The sequence below is a fragment of the Stegostoma tigrinum genome, chromosome 7, assembly GCF_030684315.1.
Source record: "Stegostoma tigrinum isolate sSteTig4 chromosome 7, sSteTig4.hap1, whole genome shotgun sequence".
Taxonomy (NCBI): Eukaryota; Metazoa; Chordata; class Chondrichthyes; order Orectolobiformes; family Stegostomatidae; genus Stegostoma; species Stegostoma tigrinum.
This window is the reverse complement of record NC_081360.1, coordinates 89,524,672-89,542,758: the sequence shown is the minus strand read 5'-3', so window position 1 is coordinate 89,542,758 and position 18,087 is coordinate 89,524,672. Positions and strand designations below refer to the sequence as shown.

The 18,087-nt window shown below is 43.5% G+C and overlaps 1 protein-coding gene across 2 annotated transcripts in view; it reads left to right on the top strand.

Annotated features, from left to right (window-relative positions):
- Positions 1 to 1,241: 1,241 nt before the first annotated feature.
- Positions 1,242 to 18,087, top strand: part of epb41l5 (erythrocyte membrane protein band 4.1 like 5) — a 111,792-nt gene continuing 94,946 nt past the window's right edge. For both annotated transcript variants that reach the window (XM_048534021.2, XM_048534020.2), the window contains exon 1: positions 1,242 to 1,616. In XM_048534021.2, the coding sequence (XP_048389978.1) occupies positions 1,437 to 1,616 (180 nt within the window). In that variant the 5' untranslated portion in view covers positions 1,242 to 1,436. The remainder of the gene's footprint in view (positions 1,617 to 18,087) is intronic.

Sequence of the window (18,087 nt, the reverse complement as noted above, 5' to 3'; positions counted from 1 at the left end):
TGGGGCTTGCGGATCTTTCAAACAGGGCAACCTGACGTTCACCTTAAATGGGCAAGAGCCTCATTAATCAATATGTACTTTTTTTGAAAAAAAATCTGGAAATGTTCAGAGATAATGGGAACTGCAGATGCTGGAGAATCCAAGAAAGCAAAATGTGAGGCTGGATGAACACAGCAGGCCAAGCAGCATCTCAGGAGCACAAAAGCTGACGTTTCCGGCCTAGAGTTCAGACGTTTGTGCGGAGAGAGAGAAAGGAAAACAAATTTAACATTTCTTATCGACGGACGTGTGCAGAGTGGGGATAATAAAAACGGAGACTGTGACAATTAACAGTTTGATCTGAGTTAGGAACCAAAACAGAAGTTGCCGGAAAAGCCTGGCAGTATCTGTGATGAAAAATCAGTGTCAACGTTTCAGGTCCTTGGATTGGAGGATATGGGAGTACGTGGAAGGACTTTTTTTTAAGATGACAGGGTATAGAGCTGACATCAGAAATAATGGGAACTGCAGATGCTGGAGAATCCAAGATAACAAAATGTGGAGCTGGATGAACACATCTGATGAAGGGTCTAGGCCCGAAACGTCAGCTTTTGTGCTCCTGAGATGCTGCTTGGCCTGCTGTGTTCGTCCAGCTCCACACTTTGTTATCCAGGGTATAGAGCTGGATGCACACAGCAGGCCAAGCAACATCGGAGGAGCCGAAAGGCTTACGTTTCGGGCCTGGAGCCTTCTTGCATTTTTTAAGTTAGTTTTCACAAACCATTCCCCCGCCCCCCACTCTGTGTGAGTAAATTAGACTGAGAGACGACAATACACAGCTTACGAACTGATAGGACGCACGGTTGCTGAGTTTTTAAACGAAGGGACAGGCCGCACCATTCGCGGCGCTACTCGGTTTCCAAGCCGTGCCGCACAAAGCCAAAGGTGCTCGAGGGGCACATCCACTCATCAGGATGAAGCAGGAAATCAATGCTGCAGATAACACGCAGACACTCACAAACTAAACCCACAGGCAGGGTTAATTCTGGTTTTTTTTAAAAGGAGTTGAAAACCCACAGTAAGTGTTAAATCTTGAAAACAGGTTCACTCGCGAATCCTGAGCCACCCCCAAAGAGATGGAGGTTGAGGGATTAGGAGCTGAATGGAGATAATTCCAGCCTCCTACTCCCAAAATTAAATTGGGAAGAGGCTGACGCCATTTCCTGGGATGGATTGACGCATGCTCTTTATTGTAGCTGGAAGGATTAGGTTAATTTGAAGAGGAGGTGCTGCATGTGTGTGGTTTGTGTGCAGCACAGGGGCGAGCTGTATCTCGGTTACATTGTGTTTCGGGAATTGTTACTTTTTGAAACAAGAATCGGCGACTTTGCTGCGAGTGATCAGGCGGAGGGTGGGGGGGCGGTGCTGGGGAGTTTGCAGCTGGAGCCGTGGGGAAAATGCTGGGTTTACTGAGGAGGACTCTCGGTCGCCGCACGGTGCGCCGGCACGCTGACCGGGAGAAGCAGAGGGAAGCACAGCGATCAGGGATCCACATCCCCGCGGCCGGAGACTCCAAATCCATCATCACCTGCAGAGTCTCCCTCCTGGACGGCAGTGATGTCAGCGTCGATCTACCGGTAGATCTGATCGTTTTGTTCCCCCCACCCCTCCCTCCTTCATCTCTCACTGTCTTAAGTCAGAAGTCACACGACACCAGGTTATGGTCTAACAGGTTTATTTGAAATCAAATATTTCAAATAAAATTATGTCATTTTATTATTTCGAATAAACCTATGGACCCGATGTCTTGTGACTTCTGACTTTGTCCACCCTAGTCCAGCGCCTCCACACCGTGACTCTTACTGTCTGAGACATGGCACCACTTCCTCACCTGATTTAACCCGTTTACAAACAGTTGGGATGGATTTCACAAACAGTTAGGATGGATTGCACAAACCGGAATTGATGGGAAAAGCTCAGCAGGTCTAGGCATCGTCAGTGCAGAGAAATCAGAGATAATGTTTCGGGTCCAGTGACCCTTCCTCAGAGCCGTTTCATCTCCAGGTTTGCCCACTCGGAATTTAATCCTGGGTTTGAGGGTAGGGGAATTGGAGTGAGAAAGACTAGCCCATCTCATTTAAAAATCGAAAGGACTGTGGATGCTGTAAATCAGGGACAAAAACAGAAGTTGCTGGAAAAGGTCAGCAGCTCTGGCAGAACTTTTCGAGCAACTTCTGTTTTTAAACCCATCTCGTTAAAACTGTTTCCAATATTGCAGGCGTGAAAATGCAAATCTTGCATGGGCTGGTGTAAAGACTCGGGAATATGCGAGATGTTTTTTGTGTGTGTCTGTTTTTTTTCGGGTTATTTTATCAGGATTAGTCATGACCTGGACAGTCTTGTGTCCCCGGGCTGTTTGCTTTTCCAGTTCCGCGATAAACTGGAGGAGGCTGTGGGATTGGCCAAGTGACTTCATGCGGGTGTTTTTATCAGAGGCAAATAGCTACAGTTTCAGCCTCCAGATGCGGGATCTTTACCTTAACTTGCGGCTTTCCCAAGAGGCCTGGGAATCGCTCGGCCCCCTGCCCTTATCAAATGAATCGCCGACCTCGGTGCTGATTCATCGTATCAATTACCGACAGTATCGTGGAGGGAAGGGAATAAGATATCGGAGCAGAATTTTAGGTCATTCGGCCCATCGATCCTGTTACGCCAATTGATCATGGCTAATCTGTTTCACTCAACTGTATTCTCCTGCCTTCTCCCCAGAGCCCTTGATCCCTTCCAATTAAGAACCTATCTTTCTCTCTCTTAAACACACTGAATGATGTAGCTGTCTGCGGCAATCTGTTTCACAGATTCACCAACTTCTGGCTGAAGAAATTCAACTTTATCTCAACTTTAGGGGGTTGTCCCTTAACTTTGAGGCTGTGCCCGCAGGCCCTAGTATCTCTGCTACTGGTGAATACATCTCCACGCCCACTATATTCAGTATTCTCTAAATTTCAAAGAGCTCCACCCTTAACCTTTCTTACTCCGGAGTACAGACCCAGAGTCTCCAACTTCCTGGGTGAACCTCCTCTGGACCCCCTTCAAGGCCAGCAGAGCCTTCCTTAGATACAGGGCATATTACAGATGCTGTCTGACCAGAGCCTTGTATAGCCTCTGCTGTTGTATCCTCACCCTTCTGAAATGAACGCTAACATTCCATTTGTCTTCCTAATTACCATCTGAACCTACATATTAACATGAAGGGAATCCTGAACTAGGACTCCTAAGTTCCTTTGTATTTCAGATTTCTGAAGCCTTTCTCCATTTAGAAAATAGTCCACTTCTGTATTACTTTTCTTCCTACTAAAGTGTATCACCTCGCACTTTCCCACACTGTATTCCATCTGCCACTTCTTTCCCCACTCTCCTAGCCTGTCCAAGTCTTTCTGAAATTCCCCCCTTCCTCAATGCTACATGCTCCTCCACCTATCTTTGTATTATCTGCAAATGTAATAACAATGCATGCAGTTCCATCATCCAGATCGTTAATGTGTAATGTGAATAGTTGTGGCCCCAACACTGAACCCTGCAGCACTCCATTAGTCACCAGCTGCAATCCTGGAAAAGATCTCTTTTCCCTATTCTCTGCCTTCTGCCAGTCAGCCAGTCCTCTATCCATGCTAGTATATTGCCTCCATCACCGTGGGCTCTTATTTCACAGCCTGTTGTGTGCACCTTGTCAAATGTCTCCTGAAAATCAAAACGGATCAAAATTAGCTCTTCTTTGTGAACTTGTTTGTCACCTCCTAAAAGAATTCAAATAGATTTGTCAGGCATGACCTCCCTTTGATGAAACCATGCTGATTCTCCCCATTTTACAATGCACTTCCAAGTACTCCACAATCCTTATCCTTTAATAATGGACTCTAAAATCTTACCAATGTCCAAAGTCAGGCTAACTGGCACTTAGCTTCCTTTCTTTGCCTCCTTCTCTCCTTAAACTGAGATGTTACATCAGCAATTTTCCAGTCCTGTCAGACCCTCCCTCACTCCAGTGATTCCTGAAAGATCACATTGTTAAGTGTGTACAAGAAAATTTTCGTATTTCACATGTAGATGTACTTACTAGAAAGGGATCAAAACTTGATCTACTCTTGGGGAAATAAGGCAGTGCAAGTGTCAGAGGTGTCAATGAGGGAGCACTTTGGGGCAAGTGAGCATAATTCTATTAGTTTTAACATAGCTGTAGGAAAGGATAGACCTGATCTAAACGTTGGAGTTCAAAATTGGCAGAAGGCCAAAATTGGTGATATTAAGGAAGAACTTTCAAAAGTTGATTGGGGCGAAGGGCAAGGCTGGTAGATGTAGAGAATTCTCATGACTAGAGAAATTGAGGCTCTGGACAAGGAAAAGAAAGAGGCATATGTCAGCTACATACAGCAGGGAAAAAGTGAAGACCTGGACGAGTGTAAGGACAGTTGGAGTACCCCTAAAAGGGAAATGAGGATGGCAGAAACGGGGACATGAGAAAGCTTTGGCAAATAGGGTGCATGCAAATCCAAAGGGATTCTACAAATACATCAAGGACAAAAGAGTAACTGCAGAGAGAATGGGACTCCTTAAAGATCAGTAAGGCCACCTATGTGTGGTACAACGAGAGATGGATGACCTACTAAACAAGAATTTTACAGGAGTGCTTACTGTGGAGAAGGATATGGAGTGCTTACTGTGGAGAAGGATATGGAAGCTAGAGAACTTGGGGAAATAAGTAGTGATATTTTGAAAAGTGTCTGGATTACAGAGGAGGAGGTGCTGGGCGTCTTAAAATGCATAAAGATGGATAAATCCCCAGCACCTGATCAGTTGTAGAACTTTGTGGGAAGTTAGGGAGGTGATTGCTGGACGCCTCGCTGTGATATTTGTATCGTTGATAGCTACGGAGGAGCTGCCAGAAGATTGGTGATTGGCTAATGTGGTGCCATTATTTAAGGAAGATGGTAAGGAAAAGCCAAGGAACTATAGACCAGTGTGCCTGACATCAGTGGTGGGCAATTGTTGGAGGGGATCCTGAGGGATAGAATTTATATGTATTCGGAAAGACAGGGACTGATTAGGGATAGTCAACATGGCATTGTGTGTGGGAAAACGTATCTGACTTCTGAAGAAGTGACAAAGAATATTGAAGGCAGAGCGGTAGGCTTTGTCTGTCTGAACTTCAGCAAGGCATTTGCCAATGTTCTGGATGGTAGACTGCTAACAAGGTTAGATCACATGGAATACACAGAGAACTAGCTATTTGATGCAAAATTGGCTAGAAGGCAAGAGGCACAGCGTGGTGGTGGAGGGTTGCATTTTGGACTGAAGTCCTGCGGCCAGTGGTGTGCTATAAGGATCAGTGCTTGGTCTAGTGCTTTTTGTAGTTTATATAAATGATTTGGATGTGAATATGGGAGGAATGGTTAGTATATTTATAGATGACTCCGAAATTAGTGGTAAAGTAGACAGTGAAGAAGCTTACCTGAGCCCCCTTGATCAGATGGGCCGATGGGCCAATATGTGGCAAATGGACTTTAATTTGGATAAATGTGAGCTACTGCATTTTGGAAAGGCAAATCAGGGCAGGACTTCTATAATGGCAAAGAGACCTTGGAGTGCAGGTTCATAGTTCCTTGCAAGTGGAGTTGCAGGTAGGCAGGATAGTGAAGAAAGCTTTTGGTGTGCTTATCTTCATTGGTCAGTGCATTGAGTATAGGAGTTGGGAGGTCATGTTGCGGCTGTACACTTCTGGAATACTGCATTTAATCTAGTCTCCCTGCTATAGCAAAGATATTGTGAAAGTTGAAAGGGTTCATAAAAGATTTACACGGATGTTGCCAGGTTTGGAGGGTTTGAGCTATAGCGAGAAGCTGAATAGGCTGCAGCTGTTTTCTCTGGAGCATCAGCAGATGAGGGGTGACCTTATGGAGCTTTACAAAATCACAGCAGGCATGGGTAGGGTGAATAGTCAAGGTCTTTTCCCCAGGGTAGGTGAGTCTAAAACTAGAAGGTAAAGATTTAAAGAGGCAACTTTTCTCATACAGAGGGAGATGCATGTATGGAATAAGTTGCCAGAGGAGATGGTAGTGGCTGGTACTGTTCCAATATTGAAAATGCATCTGCATGGCTATGTGAATAGAAAGGGTTTAGAGGGATCTGGGCCAAATGCTGGCAAATGGGACGGATTAATTTAGGATGTCTGGCCAGCATAGATGAGTTAGAACAAAGGGTCTGTTCCTGTGCTGTACGTCTGTATGATCAGTGTCCTTACAATGTTCTCAGCTATCTCCTCCAGGACCGTAGGGATATAGTCATTCTGGTCAGGATGATTTACCCACCTTCAGAACTTTCAGCTTCCCCAGCACCTTCTCCTTAGTGATGACCACGACATTCACCGCTGCCCCCCCGACTGTCTTGAAGTTTTGGAATGCTGCTAGTGTTTCCAATGTAAAGACTGACACAAAGTACCAATTCAGTTGCTGTCCTATCTCTTTGTTCCCCAGTCGTGTTTCTTCAGCCACACTTTCCAATTGTCCACTCTTGCTTTTCTCTTACCATTTATATATCTTAAAAAAAAACCTGCAATCTTCTTTTATATTATTAGCAAGCTTAACCTTATGTTTCATCTTCTCCCTTCTCAATATTGTTTATTTGAAGTTGTCTTCTGTTAACTTTTAAAGGCTTCCCACTAATCTTTACCACATTGTACGCAATGTGCTTGTGACACACTCCTTTTGAAAATAAGGGGGATGTGATGGTTTAGTGGTATTATTGTCAGAAACTCAGCTAATGTTCTCAGGATCTGGGTTCAAATCCTGCCAAGGCATGTGGTGAAACTTGAATTCAGTTTTTAAAAAATACGGAATTATGAATCAACTGATGACCATGAAATATTGCCAGTTGTTGGAAAAACCCTCCTGGTTCACTAATGTCCTTCAGGGAATGAAATCCGCCGTCTTCAGCGGGTTTGGCTTATGTGTGACTCCAGACCCATTGCAAGTGGTTGACTCTCAGTTGCCCTCTGAAATGGCCTAGCAAGCCACTGTTCTATCAATCGCTGCAATGTCTTAACAAAGAAATGAAAATGGACAGACCACCCGGCATCAACTTAGGCACTTAAAATGACAACAGCAGAAATAACCCTGTCGGCTCTACAGAATCCTTGTTTCTGACATCTGGGGACTACTGCCAAATTAGAAGAGCTTCCTCATCAGACCAATCATACTCATGGACTTATAACGTATAGGCATTGTCCTAGACACCACCATCACCATCCTTGAATAAGTCCTGTCCCACCAGCAGGACAGACCCAGCAGAGGTGGTGGTGGCTCAGTGGTATGTAGTCAGGAGAGAGATGCCCTGAGAACCCTCAACATTGACTCCAGAGCCAATGAAGTCCCATGGCTTCAGGTCAAACATGGGCAAGGAACCCTCATGCCGATTACCATGTACCACCCTTCCTCAGCTGATGAGTCAGTAGTCCATGTTGAACAACACCTGGAGCTTGCACTGAGGATGGCAGAGGCACAAAATGCACCCTGGGTGGGGCATTTCAATGTCCACCACCAAGAGTTGTTTGTTAGGAGCACCACTGACCGAGATGTTCGGGTCCTAAAGGATATTACTGTTAGCCTGGGTCTGCGGCAGGTGATTCTTACCAATGATCCTTACCAATGTGTCTGTTGTTGTTTCATAAATCTTGTTCTAGGTTTTTCCAAAAATATACTTTATTTGGAAATTTGTAAAAGTATAATTTGGTATTACGTAAAGTCGTTTTTATTCATTCATGGGACATAGGCCTACTTTGATTGTACATCCCCAGTTTGTCCAGAGGTTAGTTTTGTGCCACCCATATTGCTGTGGGCTTGGACTCGCATGTCGACCACACCAGGTAAGGATGATAGAGATAAATGGGAACTGCAGATGCTGGAGAATCCGAGATAACAAAGTGTGGAGCTAGATGAACACAGCAGGCCAAGCAGTATCTTAGGAGCACAAAAGCTGATGTTTCAGGCCTAGACCCTTAGGTTAGGGGCCCTTAAGTCCCCAGAACATTATCTGGGTCGCTGGATTAAAAGCCGAGTAATGTATCACTAGGCCATTGCCTCCCCAAGAAAAGTGCAGAAGAAAGTCTGCTCCTTCCAATCTCCATGTTACGCTCTCCATTTACAATTCGAAGCAGATAGTGACACAGTGATAATGTCCACATAATGCTTTGGGTGTGTGGTTTCAGATCCTCCACTCAGCAATTAGTGGAATTTAAATTAATAAATCCAGAATTTTAAATCGATAGAGATCATATCACTTTTTGTCAGGTGTAACCACAGTTGATCTTTGGGTTCAAGTTTGTAGCTAAGGTGGTAAAGAAGGTGTATAGCATGCTTCCCTTTATTGGTCGGGGAATTAAGTACAAGAGTCAGCATGTCATATTGCAGCTTTGTAAGACTTTTATTAGGCTGCACTGAGAGTATTGTCTTTAATTCTGGTCCCCACATTACAGGAAGTGTGCACAGGCTTTGGAGAGGGTGTAGAAAAGGTTCACCAAAATGCTGCCTGGATTAGAGAGTATGAGCTATAAGGAGAGGCTAGGAAAATTCTGGTTGTTTTCTCCGGAGCATTGGAGGCTATGGGGAGACTTGATAGAGGTCTGTTAAATTATGAGATGCATAGAATAGGGTTAATGGTCAGAATCTTTCTCCCCAGAGTTGAAATGTCTAATGCTAGGGGCATGCATTTAAGGCTAGAGTGGGAAAGTTCAAAGGAGATGTGAGGAGCAAGATTTTTTTTTTACACAGAGAGTGGTAAGAGTCTGGAATGCGCTACCAGAGGTGGTAGAGGCAGATATGATAGGGGTGTTTACGTGACTTTTAGATAAGCACATGAATATGCAAGGAATGGAGTGGTATGAACCAACGCCAGGTAGAGGGATTAGTTTAAATTGACGTCATGTTTGGCACAACATTGTGGGCTGAAGGGCCCGTTCCTGTGCTGTACTGATCTATGTTCTGTGTGTCCTAACCCTTCCATAGATTACCCGCAAGGTGGCTGTGCTGCTGCCCCAACTTCCTATTGAATGGTGCCTTTGCCTCTTACAGTACTAGGAGTTGCATGTGGTTAATGGTGTAGATTAGCCCATTCTCAGGTCCCTGACTACAGATTGAGGGATGCACTAAGTCTTGTGCACAAAGGAGAAAGGCAGCTGTCCAACTCTGGTCAGATCTTGAGCATATGGAGCTGAATATAAACATGGTAATATTTCTTAGTCACAGTCATATTATTTATGAATTAGGGATTTCTGACTTTCTCATTTTGGTTGTCTGATAAATTTACTTTACAGTTCGTTGGTTAATTGCTTCCCTTCTGATGCCCCAGATACCTGCTTGATTTACATGTGCATCTGTTTTATGGTGTGCTATCTCTGACTTTCATTCGTAAAAACATACACTACAAGTCAGCAAAGCAGCCCTATCATATCACAGATGCTGCCAGTCCTGCTGAGCTTTTCTAGTAATCTGTTTTTGTCTCTGACTCTGAACTGTATTCCTTCACTGTTGCTGGCTGAAACCCTTAGAACACCCTGCTTAACTCCTTGATGTCCAAACACAGAAAATTGTTACCAGTTAGCTTTGCTGTAAATATATTTGACACATCAAGGTGGTATTATTTGTAACTTATCCTGTACTTCTGTAGTGTCTTCAGTGCAATCCTTCTTAGCTCGCACAAGATTGTACTGCTTGGGTGTTGCCCTTGGCTCCTTACCCTTTGTGTCGGCATACTATAGGTTCAGTCTTATTAGCATATGACTTAAGGTCAGACATCAGTGAAGTTCTGAATGAGTGTAGCATTGACAGCAACATTGGATGACGTGTAAAATTGAGTTCTCATTCCACTACAGATTTCGCTTGATAGAGATGTACAAAATGATGAGAGGTATAGATAGAGTGGACAACCAGAGACTTTATCCTAGGGTGGAGGTAGCTATTATGAGGGGGCATAGTTTTAAAGTGTGTGGGGGTAGAAAACAGGGGAGACGTCAGAGGTAGGTTCTTTACTCCGAGTGGTCGGGGCGTGGAATGCATTGCCGGAGAGGGTAGTGGAGTCGGCCTCATTAGTGGCATTTAAGCGGCTATTAGATAGGCATGTGGATGATAGTATAAAGCATAGGATGTTAGGTAAGCTCTACGTTTAAGGTAAAAGTTCGACACAACATTGTGGGCTGAAGGGCCGGTACTGTTCTCCGTTCTCTGTTCTATCTGAGGTGGACTTGGAAGAACCCATGCCAATGTTGGAAGAAGAGCTGTTTGCACAGATGTTCAGGTTAATGTTTAATCCTTTGATCAGCGTTATTAAAACAGATTAACTGAAAGTTTATCATGGATGTTTGTCATTTATGGGACTTTACTGTGGATAAATTTTTTGCAGCACGTGGGGTAATGGAGTGTGTTCTAAATAAAAGCCAACAGAACCGTGGATGCTGTAAATCAGAAGCAAACACAGAAGTTGCTGGAAAAGCTGCCTGCCACTTTAACACACCACCCTGTTCCCTGACCAACATCTCTGTCTCAGGCTTGCTGCTGTCAACCTCAGCGCACCCTGGAAGAACAACACCTGATTTTTCTGCTTGGAGACCCAGCAACCCACTGGACTCAATGTCAACTTCAGTAATTTTCGGGCTTAAACTCTCCCAAGTCCTAGCCCCCTACCCCATACAACAGGCCTTGTTATCGCATAGCCTGCCATTACACACTACCTATTGTTAGCCACTAACAGTCCCCATTCATCCTCCTAGCCAGATTGTTATGAATTCCTTTGTCTGTCTGACTGCTGTTCTCTCTCGGGGTCTATCCCTACCTTCTGTTACCCGTTACCACCTCTTACTCCCTATCTCTGGATATAAACTGACATTTTCCTTGATACCATCAATTCTGAGGAATGGTCACTGGACCAGAAACATTAGCGGTAATTTTTCTTCACAGATGCCGCAGACCTGCTGAGCTTTACCAGCAACTTGTGTTTTTGTAACTGGAGTGTGTTCGCTGTTTTGGTCTCCCAACTTAAGAGAGAGTATTGTTACAGTAGGAGGGAATGCAGCAAAGTTTCGTTAGCATGATATTGGCAGGACTATCATCTGAGGACATGTTGATTTGGCTGGGCTTGTATTCACTAGAGTAGAAAAGGGTGAGAGGGATCTGACTGAAACAAACTGAATTTCTAATAAGGACTGAACAGGCTAGATGCAGGGGGAGGATGTTTCCCTTGATTATTGGAGCCTAGAACCAGAGGTTACAGTCTCAGGAGTTGCTGGAGATCATTTAGGACTTTTTAAAAAAAAGGCAATGTTTCTTCATTCAAAAAGGTAGAGAACTTGTGGAATTCTTTACCATAGAAGATTATTGCGGCCAAGGCACTGAATATATTCAGAAAAGAGATTGATAATTTTATTTTAGATGTTAAAGGTGTCAAAGTGTATGGGGAGAGCAGGAATATGGCATTGAGGTGGAGGATTATCCATGATCATGTGGCAGAACTAGCTTAAAGGGCTGAATGGCCTACTCCAATGCTTTCTCGGTACGCATCTATGTCCTGTAATGACCAGAACTGCAGATAATATCGTAAGTACACTGCCCCATTGCTGTATACATCAGAAGGAATACTTGTTTCCAGTTTAATGTTAATCTCATTTGCCACCAATCATTGACAATGAAAGGGCTCCAAGTCTGCTTCATTTGCTTGCTTTTATTATTTTTGACCCTGTTATGGAATCCTTTGCATTTCTCCACGTGAATTTCAAGGCCATATTATGAGTCGACTATTAATGTAGACACCCAGGAAATGTTCTGGGGTCCTGGGTTCAAATCCTACCGTGGCAGATGGTGGAATTTGAATTCAGCAAAATCTGTAATTAACCCGATGATGTTTTCAATCATCAGGAAAAACCCATCTAGGTCACTAATTCCTGTCAGGAAAGGAATCTTCCATGCTTACTGTTCTGGCCTGCGTACGACTCCCAACTCAATCTGTTTGACTCTTAATTGTCGTCTTGGCAATTGGGGATGGGAAATAAATGCAGTGATGCCCACGTCTTGTGAATGAATGAATAAATGTATACAAATCTGTTCAGTTTAGGTGTCTACCACCTTCATTTTGATTTAAAATGAGAGTTTTAATAAATCCATGTAACCTCTGTGAGCCATAATTGGAACCCTCCTCTCCCACTTTTTTTTTGAGTTGCTCCTTTTAAAGCTGTTGTGTTCCCTGCCCCAGTAATCTCCTTCTGTGGCTCTGCGTCAAATTGAATTTAAATGAGTGTTATTAACTTGTGAGAAATGATGGCTGAATTAAAATTCACGCTTGGGTTTTGCAACATCCAGACATGTCCATCTTGGGACCACTGAATAGCAATCAAAGAGACTGTCCAAACACTAGGTTACTAATTGTAGTCACCCTTTGCAGGCCAGTTAACTCAACATGGGTGTGGACTGAATTTTGACAAAGGGACCATTGCTGAGTTTTATAAAGTCCTCTTATTGTGAGAATTTATTCACTGGCAGGCTGGCATTTGTTGTCTGTCCCTAATTGCCCATAAGAAGCCCATTTCTGAAACTGCTGCAGTCCATGTTGGGTAGTTAGATTTGCAGAGCTATCTGCAGCAGTTTAATGAAGCTGGGGTGCTTGCCAGGCCATTTCAGCCTCTGCCATGTCACTGTGGATCAGGAGTCATGTAGGCCATGCTGAGTAGAGATGACAGATTTCCTCCCTTGAATGGCATTGTGGTTACCAATCTGGCAATTTCATGATCACTTCTTTGTTCTGGATTTTATTAAGTAGCCAACATGGTGGAATTTGAACTTGGTCTTACTTGGCTTGTTAGCCCCAGTTATGTTGTTGCTACATTACCATCCCCTCTCTTTTCCTTTGCTTGAAAATCTGGGCAGCTGTTCCACTTCAAAGCATGTTAGCTCAGACGTTACTGTGTTCTCTGTCATTTCATGTTTGTAAAAGGTAATATTGCCGTAGTCCCAATCTCTCAAGGAAGGAAGGGAGAGAGAGAGAGAGAGAGACAGAGAGGGACAGCTGATGGTGGTTTAACTTGAGAGTCACTACACCTCAGGCGAGATTTTGAATGAGAGTCCTTCAAGATAACTGCAGCTGGTGTGGGTAGTGAACCACAGTGACATGGCAGAGCTTGAAATGGCGTGGCAGGTCATCCAGCTGTGTTAAACTGCTGCAGACGGCCCTGAGAGTTTAATTACCCAACGTGGACGACAGCAGTTTCAGAAGTGGGCTTCTCAAGGGCAGGGTCGAATTTAAGCTCTGGTTGAGTAATTTATTGTAAACGTGAGAGCAGTGATGTGACTACCCCACTTAGTAACACAATGGCGAATTAATTGTCCAGTCGCATCGTCATATCCAGTTCTGCTGGAGATGTCTGCTTCAGCTGAAACATAAAGGGATTAGTGCTTTTAATACTGCTTGGCATTATGTATTTAAACTGAAATGCCTTCCCACCTGTATACCTTAGAACTGAAGTAGCATTGAGACATCACTAGAATATCCAGGAATCTTCTGACAGGAATAGATGCTATTATTTTCTGTTGAATGATATATTTTAAGTTTGGGATTTTTTTTACTGGGTGGCTTCAGTTTCACACTGGCTGGCAATGGTTATAAATGCTCCCACAACAGAGGATCTGCAGAACTGCATGCACCCTGCACATGTGCTGACATGTGGTTCATGTAAAAAGTATGCAGCAATGTATCTTTTGGAGGAGAGAACATCCATGCTTATATAGCACACCTTGGAAACTGGTGCTAAAACCCACTCAGCATTGCTTTGTACAGAGCAAGATCCCACAAATACAGCTTTTTAAGAAGGTGGGTCTTAAAGGAGGACAGCAAGGTCAGGGTTTTTGGAGAGTTAATCCTAGAGTTTAGAGCCTAGGCTGTTGAGGGCACAGCAATCAATGGAGGGCTGATTAAAATCAGGCAAGTTCAAAAGGCCAGAATTAGACAGACGTGGATATGTTACAGCGAGTGGGGATGCCACGGAGAGATTTGAAAATGAGGGTGAGAATTGTAAAAACATGTTGCTGGACTGGAATCTGGTGTAGGTCAGTAAACAGAGGGGGCATAGGTGAACGAGACTTGCTGCAATTTGGATACCCATAACAGACTTTTGAGTGACCTCAAGTTTATGGAGATTAAAAAGTGGGAGACCATCCAGGAGTGCAATGGACTTCATGGCAACAATGGAATGAATGAGGGTTTCAGTGGGAGATGTTGGGTGATGTTGCGAAGGTCGAACTGGCAGCCTCAGTGATGGCACAAATGAGATTGATGCCCAGTTCAGAATAAAATGTGACAACAAGATTGCCAACTGAATTGTTTTATTCTCTGACAGCTGCCATGGAGAGTAGTAGCTAGGAAACAGAGAGTGGACTGAAAACAATGATAAATTAGGACAGCAGACTTTTTCCACTGAGTGTTTAGTTACGTTGGTTTCTGGTCAGAGATTTGTGTTTGCTGGAAGTGCACAGTTGCATATTTCAATTGGCACATAGTTCGATTGATATCTAATTCCCAGAAAAGTACACATTAAATTTTAATTCTTATTGAAAACAGTTTTATCCTTGCACAGTATATATTTTCTTAATTCTCATCTTAAAAAGACCAAAACGAAGCAGCAAACGTGGCCATTTACCCACAAATCTGCAAAATTACATGACCCCAAGCCTGGAAACAATCTGCAAAGGCGCAGGTCAGCAGTGTGATTGAATACTGTCCAGTTGCCTGGATTAAAACAACTTCAACAGGTTTTTGATTGACACCACATGCATCTCCTTCAGCGCACTGTCCCTGCACAACCAATGCACAGTGGCAGTAGTGTGTACTGTTTACAAGTTGCACTGCTGCAACCATCAAGGTTCAGAGTCACTCAACCAGGAAACAGGCCCTTCGGTCCAACTATTCCATGCTGAACGTAATCCCAAACCAAACTAGTCCCACCTGCTTGCTTCTGGCCCACATCCCTCCAAACCCCTCCTACTTGTATATCCATCCAAATGTCTTTTAAATGTTGTAATTGTACCCACATCCACCACTTCATCAGGAAGTTCATTCCACATGTGAACCGCCTTTTATTAAAAAAAATTGACTCATAGCTTTTTTAAAATCTCTCTCCTCCCACCTTAAAAATGTGCCCCCAGTCTTGAAATTCCCCATCCTAGGGAAAAGGCAACTACCGTCAACTCTGTCTATACCTGTCAATTATTTTATGAATTTCTATCAAGTCACCTCTTACCTTCCTATGCTCCACTGAGAAAAATCCCAGTCTATCCAGCCTTTCCGGATAGCTCAAACCTCCATTCCTGGCAACATCCAAACCCATGACCTCCAAACCTAGAAGGACAGGGGCAGCAGATCCATGAGAATGCCACCACTTGCAAGTTCCCTTCTCAGCCACTTACCGTCCTGACTTGGAAATATATCGCCGTTTCTTCACTGTTATTGGGTCAAAATCCTGGAACTCTTTTCCTAATAACATTGTGGATGTACCTACACTCCAACCACCACACAGTTTCAAGAAGGTCACCACGACATTCATCAGTAAATGGGGATGGACAATAAATGCTGGCCCAGCCAGTGGTGCCCATATCCCATGAGTGAAAAAGCTATATCCAATTTATTTAGTCAGCACCTTGATACAATTCAACTGACCTCCTGAGCTTGAGAAGATTTGGCTTCAAGCCACTTCAGTGTAACATTGCTGGGGTTGACTTCCATCAGTTGGTTGATAATCTCAGGCCCCTTCCACCTGTTATGGTGGAAATTAAAGTGGCATGGTAGTTCAGTGATTAGCACTTCTGCCTCAAAGCACCAGGGACCCGGGTTTGATTCCACCCTCAGTATCGAGTTTGCACATTCTCCTTGTGTCTGCATTTGTTTCCTCCGGGTGCGCCGGTTTCCGCCCACAGCCCAAAGATGTGCTGGATAGTGGATTGGCCATACTAAATTGCCAGTAATGTCTAGAAATATGCAGGCTAGGGTAGGTTAGCCTGGCAAATGCGGGGTTTGTGGGATAGGGGTGTGATGTTCTTCGGAGGGTCAGTGTTGGCTCAGTGGGCCAAACAACCTGCTTCCCGATTGTAGGCATTCTATTTAAAAAGAAATCCCATGGCAGCAATAGTAGAAAGTTACCATCCTGTGTTCTGGTTAATGTTCCATCTCAACCAAAAGCAACTTATTCATCTTGCTTAGAGTTTGATGGATGTGTTGTGTGCAATTTGACTGCCACTTTTGTCTACGTAATATATTGAAATGTAATTAATTGGCCGTGAAGTAATCTTGGGTGCTCGAGACAGCTGATAAGCCACAACATAATTTCAGTATTTTTCCATCATTTGTCAATCCATGCAGTTTATTGAATTGAAAAAGTAGTAATGCGATTCTAAAACTGTTTGCTTCTAGGATGTAACCAAGCACTGTTCTGTGTAGGTTTGCTGCTGTTTCCTTCTGCATTTCTCAATATGTGAAGCTAATTTTCTTTTTAATATTAATAATGAGTTGTGCTGCATTGCCAAATGATTAAATGGTCAGTCTATCATATTGAACATTCGTTCTTCAGAAATCTGAGGAGTGAGATGGATTTGTCTTAAAAAAAACTTTTCTTTTTAAAACTTTTGTCATTGCATTCTTAAACAGAAATGATGTGAGTTGATTAAACTGACAGTTATTTTAGCTATGGATTCGGTACATGTAGTTCTCTGGAGATTTAACAAATGACATTTTAATGGAGCTGCAAAATTTTCAATCTGAAATATTCGTGGCCTCTAATTGTGATCTGCACCCTTAAAGCCCATTGTGTCACAGTGCCTACTGGCATCACTACCAGTCAAACTACAGAAACTAGCTAATGGCTTTGCACTTTGCTTATTTCATGTAGCAGCCTAATGGCCCTGAAAGGATTTAAAAACCTTTGAAATGGGAGAGCTCTCAGAAAGAGGCCCTGGTATCTCTGCCGCCACCTCACAGACAGCGAGATGGCAGTAGAGCATCCAGCAGGATGGCGAAGGTTGGGCACCCACAAACGCTGGAACCAGACACGATCTCGATGCCAACACTATTGACTTCCCGTTCAGGCGCATTGGCAGGAGGTTGATACACACATACCACAAGGATTGGCTATTCGGTTACAAAATATCTTCTATAAATGGTGAAACAAAAATGACCTTGTCAGATTAATTATATTTGCGGCCAACCTCATCCCTACGGTGAGAGTATTCAGAAGCATTGCCATCCCTTCAATTTCAAGCAATAGCTAATGTTTACAGTCATACTTTGTAAAGTAATAGCATTTCACAAACCGCTTTGGATGAACGAAGGCCACCGATGATGAAGCAAGTTAAAACAAAATGCAGGCAGTCCACAGGTTGAGTGAGGGTTCTGATCCTTAACTCATTCATAAGTCGATTTTGTATGCAAGTCAGACCACAATGCAGGACAATATAAAATAGCCTCCCGTAAGTACAGGAAGCAGCAGATCTTCAAAATTACACCCCTGTATGTGATTGCTTTCATTAATTTGGATATTTGAAAATCAGCCTCCCCGCCCCCGACCCTCAAACCCCCGTGTGCATTAGTCACCTGAATGGAGAAGCACAGATATCTTATGGGAGTGTAGGGTTGGATATGATTTATAATGCTAGCAATTAGAAAAATCATGACTTAAAAATGACAGTGAAACATTTAAATCTTACGATTATTTGATTGGGAATCAGTGGTAAATGTGATTTGGGAGAGTTAGGACTTTGACAGCAATGTTTTGGATGACCTCCAATTTATGGGGGTAGAGTTTGAGGGATCAGCAAGGTAATAGTTGTCTTGAGGTAACTCAGGTGCATGTAAGAGTTTAACAGTAGATATGCTGAGAGGTGAAGGTGGCCAGTTGGAATGGATTTCTTAATAAGTAGGCACCTAATCTGTGAGATAAATATAACACTGTTTGTGGATAGTGTGTCTTCAACAGTTCTCAGGGAGAGTTGCTGTCTAGGTTCCAGAATCCAGAGTGGGCATGGAGACAAT